Genomic DNA, 24,071 nt, shown 5'->3' with positions numbered 1-24,071 from the left:
GGTCGTGCTGGCACGCGCGGGCGTGGGCAAGCGCGGGCTATGGCGAGATTCGCTAGGCCGAACCTAGCCTGGGGCGCTGGGCGCGGGCGCGCTGGCGGGCGTGCGCAGACGTGCTGACGAGCTGGCGAGCGCGCGGCACTGTAGCTGGCGAGGTTTTTTCCCTGAACCTCACCAGGCCTGTCCGCTGGGCCTGGGCGCGCCCGGCACTGTAGCTGGCGAGGTTCAGCCTCCAGAACCTCGCCCAGCACATTGTAGCTGGCGAGGTTCTTTGGTCTGAACCTCACCGCAGCAATGCAGTCTTGCAAATTTTGGTCGAGGCAAGCGTGCGGTGGGCTCGGCCGAGGTTGGGCATGCTCGGCCGAGGTTGGGCGTGCTTGGCCGAGGCTTGGCATTGATGGTATGGGCCCGGTGCGTGCGGGCGATGTCGGGCACGCGGCGGGCGCGGACGACTGCGGATGCATGCGGGCAAGCGCGGGCGTCGTCGTGCGCGCGGCGGGCCGAATTTGGGGGTGCTTGGCCAAGGTTCAGCCAAGTGTGAAGATGCTCGGCCGAGGCTTGGCCAAGCATGAAGGGGCTTGGCCATCCCTCCAAGCAAGTAATTGGCTCGATCCTTGATCTTGGTCTCGGCCGAGGCTTGGCCAAGCATGAAGGGGCTTGGCCATCCCTCCAAGCAAGTAATTGGCCATCCCTCCTTCGGTAGCTTCCGAGTTCGGGCCTCTTCTTGGTGGTGGGATTTGACGGTAGTGTATGAGGGAGGTCCGCAACATAGGGCCGCACGCGGCAGGCGCTCGCGCATGGTCGACTGCGCGCGCACAGGCCCCAGCCCGCAGGCCCACCCGCCCGCACGCCAGCAGGCAGGCCCGCAAGGCTCTGCGACCGGGCGCAGCCCTTGCGCGCGTGCAGCTGGCAATCAGCCACCCACGGACGCGCCCACACGCGGGCAGCTGACGGTCAGCCAAGCCACCAGCCTAGTCCCAACAGGACTGGGACTCTTCCAGCAGAGCTAGGCCCAATTAACCGAGATCTGCGACCCCGTCCAGCCGTGCCACACATCCCAACCACCCGCGGGAGGTCTCCCAGCCGAACCAAGAGTCTTTTCCAGCCAGCAGTCCTTAGCCAATTGGGATCCGCAACCCGGTCCAGCCGTGCCACACGTTCAGACCAACCGCAGGACGTTCCCAGCCAACCAAAAGACCACTTCAGCCAGGGAGTCCCAGCTCAACAGGGACCCGCGTCTCGTGCAAGAGGAAGGACCAAGAGTTGGAGCTCAACTAGGATTCTCCACAAGCCCTAGTTTCATGCCATGGAAGGATAAGGCCTTGGAATGTCAGCCACCTCAGCAAGGGCCATTGTTGGCTTAGTTTCCGAGTCTATCTTAGTTTCTATGTTAGGAAGTTTTACTTTATGTTGGTGTTTCAATGCTCTTAGGAGTCTTAGGGTTGAGAGTCTATAAAAAGGATTGTAAGGGGCCATTGTGAGGCATCTCGAAAATTGAGTTGAGTCTAGTTCTCTTTGGGAGAGAGTCGACCGTAAGGCTTGGGCAACATTGTACCGATTTCGGTCCTTAGATCTTTGTCTAGGACTTGGGCTAGTGGTTGATAAATCAATCTCCACTAGATTGGGCTATTGAGGAGTTAAGCCTTCAATAGATTGGGCTAGTAGAGAGTCCTTCCGATACTTTATTAGATTTGGTCTAGTAGAAATCCTTGAATGCTCTACTAGATTTATTTTTCTGCATTGTTTTGTTGATTATTCTTCAATTTGGAGTGGAATAAATATTTAGTTTAGTTGAATAGCTGATCTTTGTAATTGTGTTATTCCACCGGTGTTACCTACAATCGGTCCAATATTCAGCGATTTCTCTACAGGCGCACGCCAAGGAGCAAGGCAAGGGACTTGGTGCGGGGCTTGGGACCGTAAGCCCCCATCAGGAGGCCGAGGCCACGGCTGCGAAAAAAATTAGAATTTTTTAAGTGAAGTCTGCAAGTGACCCCTATTGCTTTCGAAACAAAGGACGCGGCTGCGGCCTCAGCTCCACCGTGCCCCTGCAGGCTCCGCCGCCCCCTGGCGGCCTCGACCGGCCCCCCGCAGCCCTCCGTGGGCGGCGGAGGTCTCTCCTTCTCCCTCCCTCCCCCGCTCGCTCTCTTCTTCTCCGACTTCGGCTAGGTTCTCTCGGTACGGGCCCTGTACCGTTTTTCACTGCAGAACCGAACCGGCCAACTACCGGACCGGTCCAGTACGGGCTGAACCGGCTGGTACAGGCCGGTTCAGCATTCTATGATCATAACCAAAAAACCTCTGTCCCAACTATCTGAAATTGGCTTTATGAATCCTTATTTACCCAGTCCATTCCTATACAGAATTATCTCTAATGTTATTTCAAGCTTTTCCATGTCCTTTTTTAGGACATGTTAAAAACACGTGCCTTACTTAATGCAAGAGAATCAACTAGAGGCGGCAAAGAGCTAGAATCCATACCAAGATAAACTTGGCAGAAAACAGGGTACAAGGTCCAACAACTTAGAGATCAACACATAAAGTTCAGTTCTCACCAACCATTTCTCTAGCATACCACAATTAACTTAATCTAAAAGTAGTTTGCAGAGAAAGGATATGAAGAAATTTACATGATTATGCAAACACCAACCAATATCATAGCAATCTAACAAGATGGTTACAGTCTATAGAGAAAGAATTCCATTGCGTGGTGCCCAAACATCAAGAGTAATTGACATCCAGCAACATTAAGCAGGATTAACATTAATTTTAAAAAAAAAAAATATTGAATGGTGTTGTGCTCAGAAGCACCTTTTGCATACCTTAAGTGTGCGCCCTCCTACTTCCTAGATCACCCATAAAACCTACAAGCTCTCTAGAGTTCTTCCATGGTTCGGATTCCTAGTTTATGGTAGCACGAGACCAAGAGTCCGGTGTGGCTTAGGTTTATGAAAAATCATGTAAGACCTCAACACCATGTGCAACTATTTATGTGGTCATCAGCCAATAAAATATGGGTTTCCTGAAAGCTCCAACAGAGACAATTTTTCCATGGACCATTTGTAATTAGTTTACTCTTTACTTTTTTTACTTTTCAAAGGAAGAACAAAATTCGATAGAGAAAGAACTTTACAGTAGATTACTTTATTCCTCCACAACAAACATAAAAAGTTGCAGCTACAGTTTTGGAGAGCTAAAACTGCTTTTGTAGAAGATTATAGAGATTTATCAGATATCTTATCTAATAGATCACCCATGTGTGCTTATGCCATACAAGTGAACAGATGTTTCCTCCCTATTGCTAGAATTTATTCTTGCAAGAAGAGCCAAGAGCTTGGGTGTTATACTCAAGTCTGATAAAACATTTCAAGATATGGATCTCCCACCACAAAACAAGGGAAGCTTTCAAGGTTGCTGTCACACACAAAGGCGTCCAGAATTGGTCTTTGCACATACAAAGGCAAAGGTACTGCCAAGTCAGCACCATATGCTACCACAAAATAAGGAAAGCTTCCAAGGTTGTTTTCACACAAGGGTCTCAAGAACTGAAATCTACCACTCACCTGTGAAAGAACTACAGAATCACACGCCAGACCATCACATGCTACACAGGTAACCACTATGGTTAGGTCCATTCCACCTAAGAAGCCGCATGTCAATCTTAGGACTACACTTAGGACAGAGCACAAGCATGCAAATAAAAGATTTCTGACCACCATAGCCAATATATTCCTCTGTCAAACCCAAGCTAGTAATACTAAAAAGTCAACCATACTTCCATGAACTAGTCAAACTCAGAATGTTAAAAAAAATAGCAAGAAGTTTGTCTGCCAGGATTTATTTGCAAACTTTTAATTTGAGGAAAATTTTTGACTCCTTAACTAAGCTTATTGAAGAAGTGCTGTCAACAAATTCAGGATAACATAATTTTACAATTAAAGAAAAACTTTGATTTAAGACAGCAAAAAATATTTTCCTAAACTTGAATATCAGAATTTGAAAATAAATAAATTACACTAATATCTTGTTTCATGTTTTTTTTTTTGTTTTTAACATCTGAAAACAAATACTATATTTTTTGCATAACTTCACAAATTTATTGCTCCTATATTTATGGTCTACCGTGTAATTTACATAGAGTTTGTGCAAGTTTGCATAATGGAATAACAAATAGTTCTCTATCTTTCTTGGCCCCCACATAAAAATAGTTTTCTATCTTTCTTGGCACCCCTGAGATACAAGTACACTTCTGATGGCTAATCTAGATAACAATTTCTGTGCTGGCAGGACCAATGAAATATTCTTTGAAATCAGATGACCATTTTAATTGATTTCTAGAGATTGTATAGCAATGCTTGGACAGCACAAAAGTATAGAAACATGACTGTTATTTCTGTTGCTTTTTCAGAGGATGATACAGCTTTCGTAGCAAGTGTCCTCAGTAAAACTCAATGCTTGAAGGTTAATATTTTTAGCACAAGTGGTATCTCTAAAATCCAATGCCAACACCATCAAAATCTTACATAGCTCCAAGAAGCTTAATAAAACACACAGCAAGAATGCTAGTGGCCATACCAACCAGTCTTAGCACAGTTGGTTGGGTACCCACCTCTTCTAACAAGGAGGTCCAGGGTTCAAACCCTATAGGGGGCATAGCCTCCACAATTCTCGGGAAAAAAAATGCTAATGGTGATGGCTAATAAAAGGAAATGGAAAAATATTGAAATGTTCATTAACTTTTGACAACTTACCTTATCCAAAAATTTTGAATTTTTAAAAGCCATGAAGGCATGTTTAAGCATTGATTTCAAAGAGGCAGAAAATCAGAGCTGCTATTTCACCCCAATAAGAAAAGTCCCCACCAATCAATGAATCTTCAATATTTTTTAAATGTTCGGTCCAACAGTCATAAACGATGCAGATTAGTTAACTTGATCATAGCTAGAGAGGAAGAACTACCAACAAGCTTCGGTGAACTAGAGATAAAGATGCTAAATTACAAAGCTCAAGTTAAGTTATGAAGCCATCACTTAGAATGATATTATAATAGACAAACTTGTGTAAAAATCAAAAATTACATAAGCACGAATGGGGGAAACCTTGAACTAGCAGTGCGCTGTTGTTCAGCAACAGCTTTCCTCCGGCTGCGCCTCCAAAAAGCATTTGTGATGTTGGGTTCACTATGTGATGCACTAATAAGCCATCCAAAAAAAAAAAAGATATACAGAACGTATCACGGATCAAGCCCAGAAACTAAAACTTTACAATTATGAAATGCAAAAATGGACAAAATCTGTACACAAATAAGCATTGTAAGCATCATTTAAACAGTAGTAAGGAGAGAGGACAAAAGGAGGAAATCAATGGTCGGACTGAAATTTGGGAACACCCCCTATCGAAACAATATTAATGAATAACACCAGCAATTACTTGTCAATTTGTTGACTAGAAATAGTACCTTAACTTTCCCTCTGTAAAAGTTGTTGACCTCAGCATGACATTGTGCAACGAATAGCCAGGTACATTTGATGATGCCTCAACTCTCCGTTGATGCAAAGAATGGATATTCTCATCTTGCTCTGGGCTGTCATATCAAGAAGAAAAGCACTAGACTTTATACAAACATGTGGCAAAGAAACAAATGTAATGCAGTTATAATTACTCAGAGAGTATAAGTTAATGTGTAACACATCGAGAACAAAATGGCCATCTATTTAGGGGAGGGGGGAGCACAAAGAAGTGCTAAACTGACAGATCTTGAGATGTCATGAAGAACAAGTATATATTTTGTAATCACCAATATTCCATCTACATGGCCGACTTCTTACTAAGTAATTTGCTTGCTTCCATAGGCAATCAGATAAGAGATTTTAGTCCAACGACATAATTTGTTATATGAGGTAGCACATGATTTTGTAAAACATTGACTCCACTAATTCTAATTCGAACTTGCCCATCTAAAACGAATGGATTGCTCACCAACGTAAAACTTTTTTATAGGTTTCAGCTTTTCTCATAAATCTTTTCTTAAATTAATCATAGTCGATGAATGAGAAGCGCCATCAAATTGCAGACCAATTAAAAACCCAATGAAAAGTAACTGAATAGAAATTACTAACTTCCGTGTAGTGCAGCACTACAGAGGAAAAGAAAACAAAAGGAATTAGTTGATGTCACTTCAGTATTCTTAGCATGAATATCATAACAGTTCTGCCAGGTATGAAATGGTCAACCCATGGTTCATCATATGGCTCCATTAAATATTGCTGCCCCGTGAAATGGGCATTGTTAACAATAAATAATAACAGAAAGGAAAACGAAATTTTTATAGAGGACCTCTAATGTCAGTTGCATACCCTTCAGCTTCAATTTTATCAGAAAATCCATATAACGGACTATTGGGTTCCAGGGGAGAATCACACGAGTCATTCTCAGCAGAGTCACTTTCCCCCGCCGCAGAAATATGGGATATAAAGATAGCCTTTGTTGAAAATGGTATTAGTTGTCCAGGAAAGCGCATAAGATCAACCAGTAATTCCACAGAATTCAGTACAACTACTACAGACATATGCTTGTACGAGTCTGCACATTCAACAGCACCATCATCTGGTAGGCCCTACAACAACACAGCAATTATTCAGATGCTAACCTTAAAGTTCATGGGGGAAAAAAACATGTTTGGATATTATATTTCCTTCAGTCAATTAAAACTGAATAGCAACTTATTCAGACTTATATATCTTCTGTAAAAATGATGATGGCTTACCACCATAAGTTTGCTCTCAAGACCAACAGCATCTGCAAGAACTTTAAATAGAATTGCCCGAGGTCGGCAAGATCCATGCTTTATCTGCCCCAAGAGTTGAATGCCCCTATTTTCCACTAAGTGAGAGATATCCTCTACTGCAGCTTTTGCAGGACTTAGCTCTGGATTAGGGCGTTTATAAAAGTCAAAGACCTGAATATGGAAGTAAAATATTAGCATGAGACATCTATTGGGCATAAAAAGAACCTTCCACTTTAAAATGTCCAAGCACTTGCATATTTTGATTACATATTTTATGTTCATAGGTCGGGCCTTCATACAAGTGTGCATCATTATCATGCATAAAAGTATATACATGCAGGGCAACATACATATATGTGCCTATTTCCTGAGAGCCATCGAGCCTTTCATTATATATATACATGCAGACATACAGTCCTTATTTAATACTTATACCATTCTTGATTTGCAGAGTCTTCAGGCACAGTTTTCTTTTTCTTTAAACAAAGAAAAAAGTTAGGATAAGCCTAAGCCACTTTCATTGAGAAATGGAAGAAAATACACTCTTAGGTGTAGATTTAGATGACACCAAAAGTCAAATTGTTTTCATTAACCCACAAAAACCTATGAAAAGAAGGGTCATAACAAATCATATACAAGGCACACCATACCAACAGGGTATAGTACTAGTACGTGTATATTCCCATAACAATACATGGTACAAGTATTATGCTGACTCTGACAGTGTACCATGTGTTGGTAAGGAGGTGAAGCATATTGTATTGAAAGGTACCACTAACATCCCCAGAAGGAAGACTAAGACATACAATCTCACCAGTCTATCACCACAATCACCGGTGTGGGCTACCTAAAACTAAAACATTACTCCCAAATGTTTTCTAGGTTGATGGGACCCCAATCACATGCATTTGCACAAGATTTAAATCCATGTAAAGTTATAAACAAAAAATAAATGTATAGAAAAATGTGCATAAAAAAGAGCAAGGAAAGAGAAACAATCAATAGCAATTGTGCTCTCCTAAATATTACCATGAAACTTCTCTCATGAAGTAAAAAATTCAATACAAGGTTGTTACAGTGGCAGGCAGTCCCTAGAGAATATTGACCATCACTACCTAGGCACTACCCCAGTGCCTAGGCAAACTGCCCACTGTCCTAGGCAATCCATCAAAAAGAGTGAAATATACACAAAAGGTCAAAAAGCTCAGAATTAATCTTTTTCCCTCAAATAACACATATAAATAACTAAATTAACCACTATACTATAATAAAAAATAATTAATAAGAATCATAGCATATTTAGTCACATATCAATCGATGAGTGAAAAAGTGATAATAAAAGTAGTTTGTTAAAGTTAAACCTCAAAACTACAATTTGACAGGTCAGATCAGTGATAAAAACAATGATGAAAAGGGGAATTGACAGCATACAACAGGGCTGCTGACAGTTGGACAGCAATTATAGGGCTTTATGAGAGCCTCCAATTGGTGGTGCATATGGGGATGAGCAGACAACTCTGGTGGAGGACGGACCATTGACTTGTCCTCTCATCGGAAGATGAGGAAGGTGTTGGATTGGTCAGATGGAGGAAGAGATGAGGGAAGCAATAAAATTTTTCAGGTTCTGTTACTTTTAGTTCTAAATTATTTAACATAAGCACATAAATATATTTTATATTCAAATATGAGTCCTAATTGGTCATTACCTAGGCAGTCTCAGCTCTTTAACTTCCTTGATGGTACTTTTGACAACAAAAATTCAATCAATTAACTCATAATTCCAGTGGCAGAGAAAACTAACCAGGCCGGCAATCTTTTTAATTAGTAAAGCTGGATTTGCATTTAATCCTTTCACTGATGCTATGCTTAACTGCTTTAACATCGAAAGCTTCTTATCCTTCTCAGCATCTACAAGAATGGCATCTGCCTTAAGTCCCTCCGCACCGAGAGAGCACAGGTCATCCAAAGATGGGATAGTATCAAAAAGTTCCTTGAGTTTCTTATCCTGCATTAATTCAGCCAATAAATGAGCATGTTTCTGCAGCTTCAGTAAATGACAGAGAATGAACAAATGACCTCCAGGTTCAGTACCATAATATATCTGAAATAACTAAAGATCAGTGACATTTTATGATCACAAGAGGTAAGAATGCAAGAACAAATTCACAATAAATAAATTTTGATATCATCGGAAAACTTAATCATACAAAGAAAACATAGGAATGGACCGAGTTGGCCACAAAATAAGATTTAAGCCATTGATCACAATATATAAAATGAGATTTTCATCTTCAGCATTAATTTAATCAATCAAAAATTATATTCACCAACTATTATATTTAGAATAAACATATATCAACAAAGTAAAGGAAGTAATAAAAGCATCAAAACAATATTTATGGTAATTCAACCCTAATATCAATTGTCTTATTTCAAACAACGTGAAGGTATATAATCAACAATGCACCTTTCCTGACTACCATATGAAGCTATGAACATTCGTGATCATTTGACAAGTGGGAGTCGATTTGGATTGTTGATTGTCTCACCTGTGAATTGAAATGAAGCCTTGGAATGGAAGCAAGGATGGAGCATAGAAATGATTAATTAATTACTAGCAACCCAGGCATATGCAATGCAAATGGAACCACAGGATGTGGGCTTGGCAGATTGCACAAAGGCTATTCCAAACCGTTTAAACTGAAATTAGTGGGAGAGAATGTGTGCCTGGTATATTGAAGAGAGAGCACTAGCAAACCATTTAAATTTGAAATTTATTGAGGGAATCAGTAACATAGAAAATAATTCATCTAGGTGGCAAACAAAAAGATAAAAAATGAAACATATTGCTTCTGATATTTTTAAAAGTGGCCTTGTTAACATGATTTTTTCAAATAATGATTTTAAAAAAATAAGGGGACTTTGTTCAGTAACTTTGACAAACAAAACCTTCTCAGTCATGCTCGTCTCTTGTTTTAGAAAATAGTATAGATAGATCAATAGTTCAAAAAATAGTACTGGACACAGAAACGGAAGCAGCTCCATTATGCCAACACCATCAAAAGTACAGATCCCTAGTTATAGACCAGAGCACGTCATAGAAGATATGTCCAAATTATAAAACTGAAGGAAAAGATTCACTCATGTCTAACTCCATGTATTAGTACAACGAACAAGGAAAGGTGGAGTTATCTTCCTATTTAAAAAAATCAAAAAGATCTACCTTGCGCGACCATATACATGACCAGATGATAATGGACTTGAAAATGGCATACTTGCTTATAAAAGTATTCAGGACTACATGTTACAAAATTGAGCGAACCTTTATCCTCTAGTTCATTATTTGAGATAGATAGCACATTTAAATTTTTTGAGCTGTATGACTGAGGAATATGACTTGTCGAAAATTAGTTTATGATGTATCCATGGGTGCCCATGCATGCAGCTATCCAGCACAGGGCATAATGATGTGATTCATCAAACACTGAACAATGGCTCTTTGGTGTGGGTTCATTGAGTATAAGCACCAGACTTTAGCAGAGGAAAACATGGTAATCTATTATATATAATATATAACACAGTACACATACATGTAGTATGTATTCCTTTTACGTATGCATCTACAACAAAATGTATATTGAATATGGACATCTATGCATTTTGTGTATTCTCTTGTTAGTGATGTGCAGGTCCTTGTGGGCAATGATAGGTAAAATATTTGGCTCTGTATCCCATTAGGAATAATGAACTAAATTTCAACACTTTCTCCTCCATGTTGTTGGGACCAGAACATAAGTCATTCGGGGAACTCATGTGTAAGTCCTTGAGAAAGAGATTGAGTTCGGGATGTATATTTCTTTGGACTAAATTACCATGATAAGTCCATTATTCATCAAACTTTTTTACTAGAAAATCACAAATTGCTTATTGTTCACTAATCAGTAACTTAAAGATTCAACCATGGTCTGCCGTACCGGTCGGTACGGGCCGGTACCGGCCGGTACATACCGGTACCGGATCCTACCGGTACGGTACAGCTACATATTTCGGTACCGAACCGTACCGATCGGTACCGATGCGTTCTGGCCCGTACCGATCGGTACCGATGCGTTCTGGCCCGTACCGACTCGTACCGGCCCGTACCGAACCGGTACCGACCCGAACCGACCAGTCCATACCGGCTCCAATTTTTTTTGGCTTTTAGCCCCATCGGTACAGTACCGGTTCGGCTCGGTTTGGTTCGGTACCGTACCGGTATCGATGCCCACCGGTACGTCGGTACAGTCGGTACCGCATACCTTGGATTCAACCAAATTGACTATACTCCAGGGCTATTATGTGGTTCTAAAGAAAATTCCATCCATAATTTTTGTTACGTTCCTCAGACCATCTATGGTCTCAAACATTCTCCTGCCTAGTTTTCAACAAGCATATATGACACAGCATGGAGGCCTCGCACAAACTTCAGAGCAACATAGCAGAAGACTAGCAAACGAAAACCCAATAATTGTATAAACTAGAAACAAATATTAGGAGATCTAGGATTGTTTCAACTCAACTCAACTGAGCCTTAATCCCAAACTACTTGGGGTTGGCTACATGAAACCTTTTCCTCCATTCCGCTATAAAAGATGTTATGTGCCAAGGCAAGAGTCCAAAGTTCATGCCAGACCAAACTAATAAACAAACGGAGAAACCTAAAAAGTTGTGGTAATCCATTGAATAAATATAGCCATCAACTTCTTAAAATCCAATACCTATCACGTTCTTTACGCTCAAACATGATGCAAAATATTCAGTCGGGTGCCTGGGTAGCCAAGGCAGCCATCAAGTTCAATATTAAGTCAATCAAAGAGCAACTCCAATACAAAATTGAACTAAAAGAACCTTTTTTATTGCTTCCATCATAAAGATTTTTCCAATAGCCATCAACAGAATCTGTTCTGTCAATGACTCATGCTTGCCTAAAAGACTCATGCTCCACATGCCCATAGAAATTTATTAGATGCTCAAGCTGGATGCTGATTAAGAAATCCTTTTTCTTGCTACCTAAAGCTTGTTTCCAGTTTAGTTTATCTCATAATCTACTAGCTAGTTGCTGTGCATGCAGTCAATTAGTACAATAGCTTATCTCACCATCTCAGGGGAGATACTGTGCCCCAATATCGTCCCCAAGATCAACCAATGCACTCCCACAATGCACTTAGAGGCAAGGTCTTAAATCCCTTGAGACAGGGGTGTCTTAGTTTCTCCATTGAACGGGATGCTCCACTGCCCCACCCCGTCTGGCAGTCCCGATCAAACATCCTAGTAGATATCCTCCGTCTCTCTCTCCTTCTTTCAGTATCTCTCCCCTTTTTTTATCATCCCTTTCTCTTTTGTCCTTTTTCTTCTTCTTTCTCTTTCCTTTCTTCTTTCTTTCCTTTTTCCTTTCCCTTCCCTTCTTTCTTTCCTTTTTCTTCTTCTTTTTTCTTTCACCTTTTCCTTTTTTTTCATATTTCCTTCCTTTCTTTCATTTTCTTCTTCTCTCCCTGCGTGGATTGGTTTCGGAGTCCCGACCCCATCCTAGTACCATTTTCTCACACGACCGGGCTGAGACTGTTGTTGTCCCGCCAGGACTTAAAACCTTGCTTAGGGTGTGGTGCAACTCAGGTTGGGCCCACTTTGAAGCAGATTAGCCCAACTCCTTCATTGGGTCATGTAAGGCCAGGGTCCCATGACCTTGGGCCAGGCTTGCACTCATGCTCAAAAATCCCAATTTAACCCAAACTCAGTTAGGTTATGGTTGAGCTTGAACCCAACCTAACCCAACCTAACCTAACCCAATATATAAATATTTTATATTTATGTTTTAGATAAAATGCTTATATATTACATTTAACCACATCTTTAGCCTTATTGAATTTTAGAATTGCATAAGTGCACCAAAATAAGATCCCAACCATTTAATGCTAAGATGTCTGAAACTTCTCCTTGATCTTAAATTACCTATACCACCTGATCTAGTCCAATCAACCCAACCCCACTCCACATTAACCTAATCTGACCTAGATTTAATTTAGCTTAAGTGTTGGGACTAGATTGATAATTCACAAGGCAGTGTTGAGTTGCATTAGCATTGGTAGATGGAGTTGGGTTACATTAGGGTTAGCCCCAACCAATCCAACCTCCTAAGTTGCAACCCTATTTGCACCCATCATTCTTTCTAACACTTTCCATGTCTTACCTCATAAATAGCTTCATGACATTGCCCTTGATCAACTTCGACTGCAAGCTATATGATGTTAGTTGGCTTATAATACTTGTCATCATCACTCCAAGCTAGATGCTGTCTTATGCAGAGATGGTTTTCTTTTAGAAGAGTAAGGAGCAGCATATTGCTTTGAGATCAACTGATTAATGATGGTTACACTACTATTGATGTACTACCACACCCAGAACCCCAAATTGGGACAGTAATAGACTAGTTATATCACCATTAGTGTCATTTTGATTGCCTCGTTTGCCTTACCTCAGCATTCTCCTCTCCTTACACAATACATCACCACCTCTTTCTTGTCTTTTTCTTCTTCTTTTTTTTGAGCGTGAAAGGGAGAAAGGGAAGATCCACCTAGCTAAAATATCCAAGTCCAGATACTTTGAGATGCATCACCACCCAAGACTCAAAACACAAAACCTGCTCTAAGGAGAGGAGGGGTGTTGATACTACAGCCACGCAAACAATGCACATTACATCCCCAATTTAAAGCTCATACGCTCTTTAATGGACAACACTTATTGCTAACCTGAGCTCCTTTGCTATATGCATGAATGGTATTAATATGATGAATGACTTTGTTTAGAGCTTGCAAAGATACATGAATTTGCCTACATGTTTTACATGATCATTCTTTAAATCATGGCAATGAATATATTAAGCAAATACCCTCATTTATGTACATAAATTTGGCTATAGATAGCATATTAGACAATAAACATTATTGAATCTCTCCAACACTTAGTTCTAGAAACAACTTAATAAAATTGATTTAAGTGATTAATTTGTAATGTATAATCATCTATGATTTTATGGTCATACAATGATCTATTAAACTGCTAGTTAAGGTATTTTTGTTAGCATCATGTTCTTGACTATAAGCAATAATAATTCCATTTTTTTATGGAATGCATTAAGTTATTGTTAGCATCATGCATGATCTTGACGGAGATGATGTAAAGCTCTTTAATATAATAATAAAATTTAAAAACCAAAAGCATGTGCATGATCTTGACTATAAAGCCATAAAACAAATCAAAGAGGATTGGCTTCACATACGATAGTGTATCTATTATCCACATCAGCACGAGCTAGAACTTTGCAGTATGAGGTATTATTGTGGTAGACAAATTGAGTCGGCTAAAAGAAATAATAATATCACAATAAACCTAAGAGGGAAGGCATAATCCGCCAAGCCCAATTTAAGCCAACCAACACTTTTAAAAAAAAAAGTTTGAATTGTGATTCACAAGAGGTTGCCTTCTCATTTTCAATATTACATTGGTTGTCATGATACAACTTATTTGTAGTAACAATTTCATTTGATTTCATTGGCACAGTGACCATAAAAGGGGTTATTGGAAGTTTTAGAAATAAACACAAGAACAGTTGTTGAATGTGTGGACATTTATTATAATAATCAACAGAGAACTTATATATGAACAAGAAAAGACACAAGTAATGTTATAGCAATGACCAATGTAGCAAAAAAGTTATGCATGTATACTTGTATATTTGAAAGATGGAAGAACAATTTCTAGAGCAAAGATTGAGAGTACTTCATTTAAAAGACATCACATAAAGCATCAAAGAATTTCGTGGATGTTATGTAAATAACATAGAAGATTACAGAATTACTAGTTAAAAACAAGCACCTGCAATACCACTTAAAATTTCTCAAACGACCCAGCCCAGACAAGGACTATCTAGTATACAAATGAAAATAAAATTGTCAATAGTTATAGGCCCATGACAGTGACAATATGTGACCTAATAATTTATTCTGCTCACCGGAATGATAGAATAAAAACCATTGGGTATTTGTGCAGAAAAAGTCCCAGTGGACCACAATATCTGAGAAGCAGACTGAGATGAGTGTTCAGTTCTTCCTGCCAAGCATACAGACACTCTATCAGTCAAAGTCTCTTCTCGCGGAGCCAAAGAGACAGCCTGTAACTTCTCCACAAAATCTGAGGTCCACCAAGCGGCATTAGAAGTCCTTGGATCAGATTGCCCTGCGTCACCCGGTTTCTCCTTCATTTTTCAAAGATCTGAAGTATAAAATCATCTTGCCCCACTTCTCACCCCATGAAAAAAAATCTAGTATCTACAAAAATATTTTAGACCGCATCCAATAGGCCTAGAAATTTCTTGTTACTTTATTTATTACATCAACATAATGTAATGATCTCTGCAAAACAGGAGAGTTACAAAAAGAGAGAATTGGTTAGGTGGTACAAGAACTAAATAAAAAGTTCCAAGTAAGATAATTAGACATAAGACAAAATATTTATCTTACAAATTCTTTCTTAAACACACAAAAACCTTCATAACAAAGCTGAATAAACAAAATAGAAGAACATTCATGCATGGAAGTATCTATGGCCTTGCATAGCCAAAAATGATATGTTACAAAACCCAAGCCTTTAACTGAATTTGAGATAATAATGTTGATGAGATTAGCTGGATGTGCAGTACTCATTATGTAATAAGCAGGAAACAAAAACTTACCTGGCATGCTTAATAGTCCATTCCAATACAAACAAATGATGGATGGCATCCAATGAGTGACTAAAATTTTTTATTGTGCAGAACAATTCTTTCATCAATTTTTAATTACCAATAACCAATCTACTAATAATCTAAAACTTAATGCACTTTTAAGCATGCAAAAGGCAAAATGTGCATTCAAGCATGTTACACATAAAAAAGAACGTGCACAAGGCTCTTGCTACTGCACGGTCTGCGGAGGGTTAGATTTTCGTAGTCTTATCCCCGCATGAGGAGAGGTTGTTTCCATGTTTTGAACTCATGACACCCAGGTTGCAACCTTATCGTAACGCCAATGACTGCCCTCTTTGGGCATTTTACACATGCTAGATGAAAAAATGATGAAAGATAGGCAAGAAGGAAGTAGAATCAATATTAGATGGTATCAAAAGACAATGAATGAGCCATGGAAAATGAAAAGACAGATAATCTGTGGTGGCCCAGATTTTTGACATGGAATGCAGTTAATGATATTAATCAACATTCAGAGAAGGGAAGGAGGGAGGGAGGGAGGGATGGAGGGGGAGGGGGAGGCGGAGAGAAGAGAAGAGAAGAAGAAGAAGAAGAAGAAGAAAACTTTTTGATGTGACAAGTAAATATCCCTGAGACATTCAAATGGAAATCAAGTTTTGATGCTTATCTGAATGAATCGACAACATAGCAAGGAAACAATGGTCATCATGACATATATCCACACAGAAAGGCCCCATTGGATTGTTTTCCCAAACTCCAGCTCTGGTACACAAGCTCTCAACTTCCAGCCCTACCGTACCCAAGGGAACACAAAGTTGTCAGTGCATGCGAGATCCCAAAATTGGCATGAAGACTCTTTGATTACAGAAGTTTCCTCTTTTGTCGGACTGCAACCACTACAAATGGCTTGGTCACGGAGTTCTAATCAAGTGGTGCCACAAGTTTAAAAATATGTTCAGGATTTTACAGTACTCCTATGGAAGATGACAATAAGTTATTGACAATTAATAGTTTTGGGCATGGACTGCCGTACCGGCCGGTACATACCAGTTCGGCCCTAGACCGGTACCGGATCTGCGTGGAATCCGGTACCAAGTTGTCTTTTAGCAGAACCGACCAGTACATGCTCCGTACCGGTCGGTACCGGCCGGTACCGGCCTCGTACCGGTGCGAACCGGTTTTTAAAGAACCACAGCACCTCACGCTGTGGTTTTTGAAACCACTGCGCGGCGCATGGTTTCACAAAGAAGTGGCCCGACTAGCCACTTCTTTTAAAAAAAAAAAAAGTTGTGGCCTTTCGGCCACAGCTTTTTTGATGGAAAAGAAAGAAGTGGCCGCTGCTTTTCAAAATGGATCTTGATGGCCGAGAGAGATTATGGTTCTGCGCCTCGGCCTCACTCGTTTGGTTATAAAAACCGAACGAGAGCATTCAATTCAAACTTCAGAGTAACTCAAATTCAGTGAGCCTCTGAGAAGTAATCAGAGAAGGGAAAATTTGAGAGATAGCCCACAAATTCAAGAGGAGGTCCTGCCCAAAAAATCCAGAAGAGACTATTTAAGGTGCGGTTTTTTTCCTATGTTATTTCATTAATTTTGTTAATAAATAACTTAAAAAATAGTTTATAAATTACTTAAAAAATAAGATCATGTGAAAATTTACTTCATTAGCTTAATTTTTTAATATATTGTATATTTATGATAGAAATGGAGCCATCAAGAAAAACGAACCCTACAAAGCATGATATTGGCTGGTCTTATTGGCGAAGACTTGAAAGAGAGGGGCAACGGCACCAGTTTCAATGCAACTTTTGCGATAAGGTTTTCAAGAGAAGAGGGATAATCAGGTTGAAGCAACACTTAACCGGAAATTCCGATGAGGTTGCTACGTGCCCGAATTGTCCTAGCAAGATTCGTGTGCTGATGAGGCAGAATCTCGTTGAGGTCAAAAAAGCTATTGCCCAAGGTGACAAGCCAAGAGGGGGGGTGAATTGGTTTCTCTAAATTTTTACTATCTTAATTGAGTCAATTGATGAGTGAGTGAAGTTAAAAAAATACACAACGCAAACACACAAGAAGTATAGTGGTTCGGTGCTCTCCTAAGCACCTACGTCCACTCCCTAAGCGATTCCTTAGAAATTCACTATAATTTCGTGGATTACAGTTGGATTGTTTTCCGGGCTCACAATCCAAAAATCTTTATACTTTGGTTTTCCGGAATCACCAAGAGCCTATGTTGGTTTTACGGGCTCACCAACGAACCTTCACAATTGGTTTTACGGGTTCACCAACAAACCTACACTGTTGGTTTTACGGGCTCACCAACAAACCTTTACAAGGTGATTAAAAAGAAGAAAGTTGAAACTCCTAGATTAGCAAATATAACAATTATAAGCTACAAAGAAGAGTTTAGAATATAGTTATCGCTTGATGAGACTTCTCTCTTCTTCGTCAAGAATGTTTCACTCTTCAAGGGTTGATGGAGCTCTTAATGTTCCTTAGAATCTGCTCTACCACTTCCTTTTGACTCTTTGAGTGAAGCACTTGGATGAAGAAAATTAGGGCTCTTGTCTTTCTTGTGTGAGCTTTGATATTTTGCAAAATGATGCTTTCTCTGATGAATAGTGTCACTTTAAATAGTTTTCCTCATCCATTGGATACCCCCGTTTGGTTAGATTTCAAAAACTAGCCGTTACTTGCTGTTGGGAGGACAAAAAGTACTTCTGCAGAACTAGCCATTATGCTTCTGCCCGTGCTGGGGTCGACCCAAACTTTCCTGGGGTCGACTCAAACCAATGTTCATCAGACTTGGGGTCGACCCAACTTTCACTGGGATCGACTCCTGCTACATTGAGGTCGGCCCTCTCAGAAAACACAGAACCTTACATTTCAGCCGTTTTTCACTGAGGTCGACTCAACACTTTTTGGGATCGACTCAAGGTACAGTGGGGTCGACTCAAGTTCCATTGGGGTCGACCCTCTCAGAAATTCCAGAGAGACAGTATTGAATGACACAGCCTTGGGGTCGACTCATGTTCAGTTGGGGTCGACTCAAGCATTCCTGGAGTCGACTCAAGGAAGGTTGGGGTCGGCCCTCTCAGTAAATTCCAGATACTTGTTTTCTTGAGGCTTGAAGATGGGGTTGACTCAAGCAAGCTTGGGGTCGACTCAACTACTGTTCATCCGTGCCATTTTTGCAGAAGTGTGCCTAATGGTTCCATGATGTGCCGGGGTCGACTCCACCAATCTTGGGGTCGACTCATTCCACACTTTGTTGCAACTTAAGGATTCATCCATACAATCAATGAAATATACTTCAAGCAATTTTGAATGTATGCCATGGTAGTGCTACATACTCTTAACAATGAAAATTACTATTGTCCCCTTAAGAGTACGTTTCACTTGAAACTTTGTCGAATTAGAATTTAGAATTCACTATCCCTTTTCTATCGCAAATTTTATCTCATTATTAATCATTGAAATACATCTTGATCTCATTCTTCTATTGTACCGAGAGTGACGAACTCAGTAATGATGTATCATGTTAACTTGTAGTATTTAATTAGATATTCCCTCAATGGTTGTGTTAATCATCAAAATACCACTATCATCCTCAATCTCCCCCTTTTTGATGATTACAAAATATTGAGTATGAGCAGATTGATACTTATCTTAAAATTAGTTTTAGAAGAGCTCAAGTTGCTGAATTTCAGCTTTTCAAATTTGAGAGTGAAGTCTTTCCCTTTTTCATCCAAATATTGCCAATTTGAACTTTTGATTTTCTCCCCTTTTTTTTATATTTGGTTAAAGATGAAACTTCAAAAATTTGAGATAAAGCAAGAGTTTCAGGTTATGTATCGAGGTATGAGAGGTATGTGCCAAATTCTAAAATTTGATTAAATGTTTAGACTTTAACATTTTTATTGTTACATATCGCTCCCCCTTAAGTGTATATTATCTCCTATTATAATTTTCAAACTTGTTTGTCAACTTATTGCAACTTCTTTCTTTCCTTACTTCTCCCCTTTTTTATTATCATCAAATAGGTGCATGGCAATAGATAAGTGGATGCAGTAAATAATAAACAGTCAAGTTTCATTGATCAAAATGGAACATTGCAGTACATTAATGTCAAAAATACAATGTTCTTCAATTAAAGTGCAAAGTACATCAACAAGGCAAAATACATATGAGAGCTAGATAAATCCTAGGCACTAATCATAATGCTAACACCAGCCTAGGGGGTATCTAAGGGCTGTGATTTAGTCCTCATCCTCCAAGTATAAGTGGCGAGGGAAGGTCGAGCCTGATGGGACTGAGTCTGGCGTGGACCTCGCTGAGCTGGATGACTCTGTGCCGAAACCTCCGACTCAGCTGCTCGGGGCACAGATGGACCATGAGCCTCTCTCTCTCTCCGTAATGCTCCTACCTGCTCTCTGAGATCGCTAATCTCAGCAGTCATAATGTCCATCCTGCCCGTCAATCCGTCAGAGAGAGTCCTCACCTGAGCTGACACAAGCTCAGTCATCCTACTCCAAAACTCCTCTGTGCACCCCGTGGGTACGGATGACGATGGGCCAGCCTCTGAAGGTGCCGTAGGATGATCCTCAGGTACCTCAGCCTCAGGGATGGGGTCTCCAACCTCTGGTGCATCACCCTCTAGTGCATGTATCCCTGCTCCTCCACGCACCCACTGCCCGTTCACCTTCTCATAACCCATGCGAACTAGGGACCGTGCAGTGTAAGTGTCGATAATAATAGATGCCTGGAGATCTCTCCTTCCACTGATATGTCATGCTGTCGGAAAACCAGGGTGAGTATCATACCATAGGGCAGGAAGACTCTCGACTTGCATATAGCCTCTCTCATCTGCCTGATCATCATAGCTGGGAGGTTCAGGAGAATGCCCTGAATAACGTGCTCCATAATGACCAAATCTCTCTCAGATATATGATCAAATTTCCCACTTTTCGGAAACAAAATCCGACCTATGAAGTTGTGCAACAACCTCATCTCAGCTGATAGGGAGCTCGTTATCACATTCTCAGAATAGTCAAAATCATCGTTCTCAAAGATCAACTATAGAGCTCTCAACTTGCTTTCCGGCCTTTCTAGAGTTGCACCTTCGCAGGGGAGATGGAGCAACTCACTCAAACTTTCTTCTGAAACCCTAACCCGTACACCTCGGACCTCAAACACAAGCCCTCCCATTCCAACTTTTAGGAAGGCATAAAACTCACGAACCAATCCCGGGTAGGTCACCAAATCTAGGGAGCAAAGATACTCCCATCCTTGCCTTCGGATCCAATCCCCCAACCGGAACCCTTCTTGATCCAAAAATTCGAAGTGGATCTTTCTCCCCGTGGTTACCGGTCTCCCCGCATATTTAGCAAGTTGAACTGAAGGGGAAGGAGGTGGAGGCTCAACACGTGTCTCACCTTGTGGGAAAACTGTAGATGAATCTCTAGCATGTCTATCTACAATGGTTGGGCGTGAGACTCTTCCGGATCTCTTAGCAACGGCTCGTTTGGGTGCCATTTTCACCCAATCCTTTCTTAGGTCTTGATCTAACGGCATAGAGAAGCAATCTAGCACTGTTTGGAGATGATTGGAAGGGATTAGAAAGTGGAAAATAGGATTTTAGGAAGATGACAAGATGAAACAGTGCCCTAAAATAGCTCACGGGTCCCTCTTTTAAAAGCAGGGTCCCGCCATTGGGTCGACCCCAGATTTTTTTTGGGTCGACTCAACGTGGGGTCAACCCCATTCTGGCTCGGGTCGGCCCCAGTTCAAAAATTTTCTTTCTCTTCCTTTCTTTTTAAAAATTCTTCCTTTCCTCCAATCCTCACAAATTCTTTATGGGACAATGATACATGAGTAAGGAATCTATAGATGACTAGTTTGATTAATATTTTATGGGTTTTTCGAAATGGGAGGAGTATCATAAGACAACTTGTTCCTTTTTATATCTCCTCAATCAAAAGGATCACATATGCCTAATTCCCTCCTAAGCATGCAAAATCTATCTTCACTTAAAGGTTTTGTGAATACGTCAGCTAATTGTTTTTCAGTACATACATGCTCAATACATATGTTCCCATTTTGCACATGATCTCTAATGAAATGATATCTTATTTCAATGTGTTTGGCTTTAAAGTGTTGAACCGGATTTTTAGTAAGGTTAATGGCACTAGCGTTATCACACTTTATAGGAATGTTGTCTAGTTTAATTCCATAGTCCTCTAGTTGTTGCTTGAGCCATAGTACTTGAGCACAGCAACTCCCAGCAGCTATATATTCGGCCTCAGCCGTTGACAATGCTACCGAATTCTGCTTTTTGCTAAACCATGATACTAAGTTATTTCCTAAAAATTGACATGTTCCACTAGTGCTCTTCCTATCTAATTTGCAACCAGCAAAATCTGCATCAGAATATGTAAGTAAATCTAGATAGGAGTCTCTAGAGTACCATAAACCTATATTTGTGGTTGCTCTCAAATATCTAAGGATTCTTTTGACAGCACTTAGATGTGACTCCTTAGGATCTGATTGGTATCTAGCACATATTCCCACACTAAATACTATGTCTGGCCTAGTAGCAGTAAGGTAAAGCAAAGATCAAATTAATCCTCTATAAAGCTTTATATCTATACTTTTTCCTTTTTCATCTTTGTCTAGCTTACTAGTGGGATTCATTGGGGTGCCTATTCCCTTGTGATTTTCATTCCCAAACTTCTTTAATATTTTCTTTGTGTACTTAGTTTGGTGAATAAAGATACCTTTCTTAGTTTGCTTGATTTGTAATCCGAGAAAGAAATTTAGTTCTCCCATCATACTCATCTCGAATTCTCCTTGCATTAATTTAGCAAACTCTTTGCAAAGATTATCATTAGTGGCACCAAAGATTATGTCATCTACGTATATTTGTACTACTAGCAGGTTTTTGTCTTTTCTTTTGAGAAAAAGTGTTTTATCTACATTTCCTCTACTGAAAACATTATTCAGTAGAAATTTGTTTAATCGATCATACCAAGCCCTAGGTGCTTGTTTCAATCCATATAATGCCTTATGTAATCTAAACACATGATTTGGCAATTCATGATTCTCAAAATCAGGAGGTTGCTCTACATATACTTCTTCCTCTATAAAATCGTTTAAGAAGGCACTTCTTAATCCATTTGACACAATTTAAAATCCATTAAGCTTGCAAAAGCTAGAAGTAATCTAATAGTTTCTAATCTGGCCACGGGAGCAAATGTTTCCTCAAAATCTATCCCTTCTTCTTGATTGTATCCCTTAGCTACAAGTCTAGCTTTATTTCTTATGACTACCTCATTTTCATCTAATTTATTTCTAAAGATCCATTTTGTTCCAATTACAGAGTTATGCTTTGGTCTCTCAGTTAAAGTCCATACATTACTTTTTTTGAATTGATTTAATTCTTCTTGCATAGCATTTATCCAATTTATGTCTTTTTCGGCTTCTTCATAAGTTTTAGGTTCTAATTGTGAAACAAAAGCAAGATAGTCATTTAAATTTCTAAGAGAGAATCGAGTTCTTACCCCTTGAGATAGATCACCAATGATTAAATCTTTAGGGTGTCCATGTACATACCTCCATTCCTTTAGCAAGTCTTGAGATTGTGGTGGCACGCGATCATTTTCCTTTTCTTGATTTGGCACGTCATCAAGATTCAATTTTTCAAAATCAATAATTCCTGCATCATCGTCAAGAGTATTTTCTCTCCTAAGAGACTCACTATCAAACTCATCAAAAATGATATTAATTGACTCTTTAACTACAAGAGTTCTTTTGTTGAATACTCTGTATGCCCTGCTAGATGTATAGTATTCTAAGAAGATACCTTCATCTGACTTGGCATCAAATTTACTTAGATCCTCCTTGCCATTGTTTAAAATGAAACATCTACATCCAAATACTCTAAGATATTTAGCAGTTGGTTTCTTATTCTTCCAAAGTTCATAAGGAGTTTTCTTGGTTATAGGTCGTATTAAAACCCGATTTAGAATATGGCAAGCAGTACTTATAGCTTCAGCCCAAAAGTACTTTGGAAGATTTGACTCGCACAACATTGTGCGTGCCATTTCTGCCAAGATCCTATTTTTCCTTTCAACAACCCCATTTTGTTGCGGCGTTCTAGGTGCTGAAAATTGATGTGAGATATCATTTTCATTACAAAATTCTTCAAAATGTTGATTTTCAAATTCAGTTCCATGATCACTTCGAATTGCTATTAAGGTGAGTTTCTTTTCAGTTATGATATTTTTATAATATTTCAAGAATGCTAAAAATGCTTCATTCTTATGTGCAAGAAATGAAACCCATGTATATCTTGAAAAATCATCTACTATAACTAGTCCATACTTCTTCCCTCCTAGACTCGCGGTTCTAGTGGGTCCAAATAGATCCATGTGTATGAGTTCAAAAGGCCTAGTGGTTGATACTATATTCTTTGAATTGAAGGATGATTTTGTTTGCTTTCCTAATGAG

General features: G+C 39.8%; 1 protein-coding gene across 4 annotated transcripts in view; it reads right to left on the bottom strand.

Annotated features, from left to right (window-relative positions):
* LOC103706893 (serine/threonine-protein kinase EDR1-like) overlaps positions 1 to 24,071 on the bottom strand; it is a 60,446-nt gene that overhangs the window by 25,650 nt on the left and 10,725 nt on the right. For all 4 annotated transcript variants that reach the window (XR_005511458.1, XM_039125506.1, XM_039125508.1 and 1 more), the window contains exons 2-7: positions 14,832 to 15,231; positions 8,586 to 8,789; positions 6,764 to 6,955; positions 6,354 to 6,613; positions 5,456 to 5,581; positions 5,097 to 5,189 (exon numbers count right to left, since the gene is read on the bottom strand). Coding sequence is in view for 3 of the 4 variants with exons in the window: in XM_039125506.1 (XP_038981434.1) it covers positions 5,097 to 5,189; positions 5,456 to 5,581; positions 6,354 to 6,613; positions 6,764 to 6,955; positions 8,586 to 8,789; positions 14,832 to 15,080 (1,124 nt within the window). In the remaining variant the exon portion in view is untranslated. The remainder of the gene's footprint in view (positions 1 to 5,096; positions 5,190 to 5,455; positions 5,582 to 6,353; positions 6,614 to 6,763; positions 6,956 to 8,585; positions 8,790 to 14,831; positions 15,232 to 24,071) is intronic.

The sequence above is a fragment of the Phoenix dactylifera genome, chromosome 4, assembly GCF_009389715.1.
Source record: "Phoenix dactylifera cultivar Barhee BC4 chromosome 4, palm_55x_up_171113_PBpolish2nd_filt_p, whole genome shotgun sequence".
Lineage (NCBI taxonomy): Eukaryota > Viridiplantae > Streptophyta > Magnoliopsida > Arecales > Arecaceae > Phoenix > Phoenix dactylifera.
Note: the sequence above shows the minus strand (reverse complement) of the source record. Positions and strands in the feature narration are given on the sequence as shown.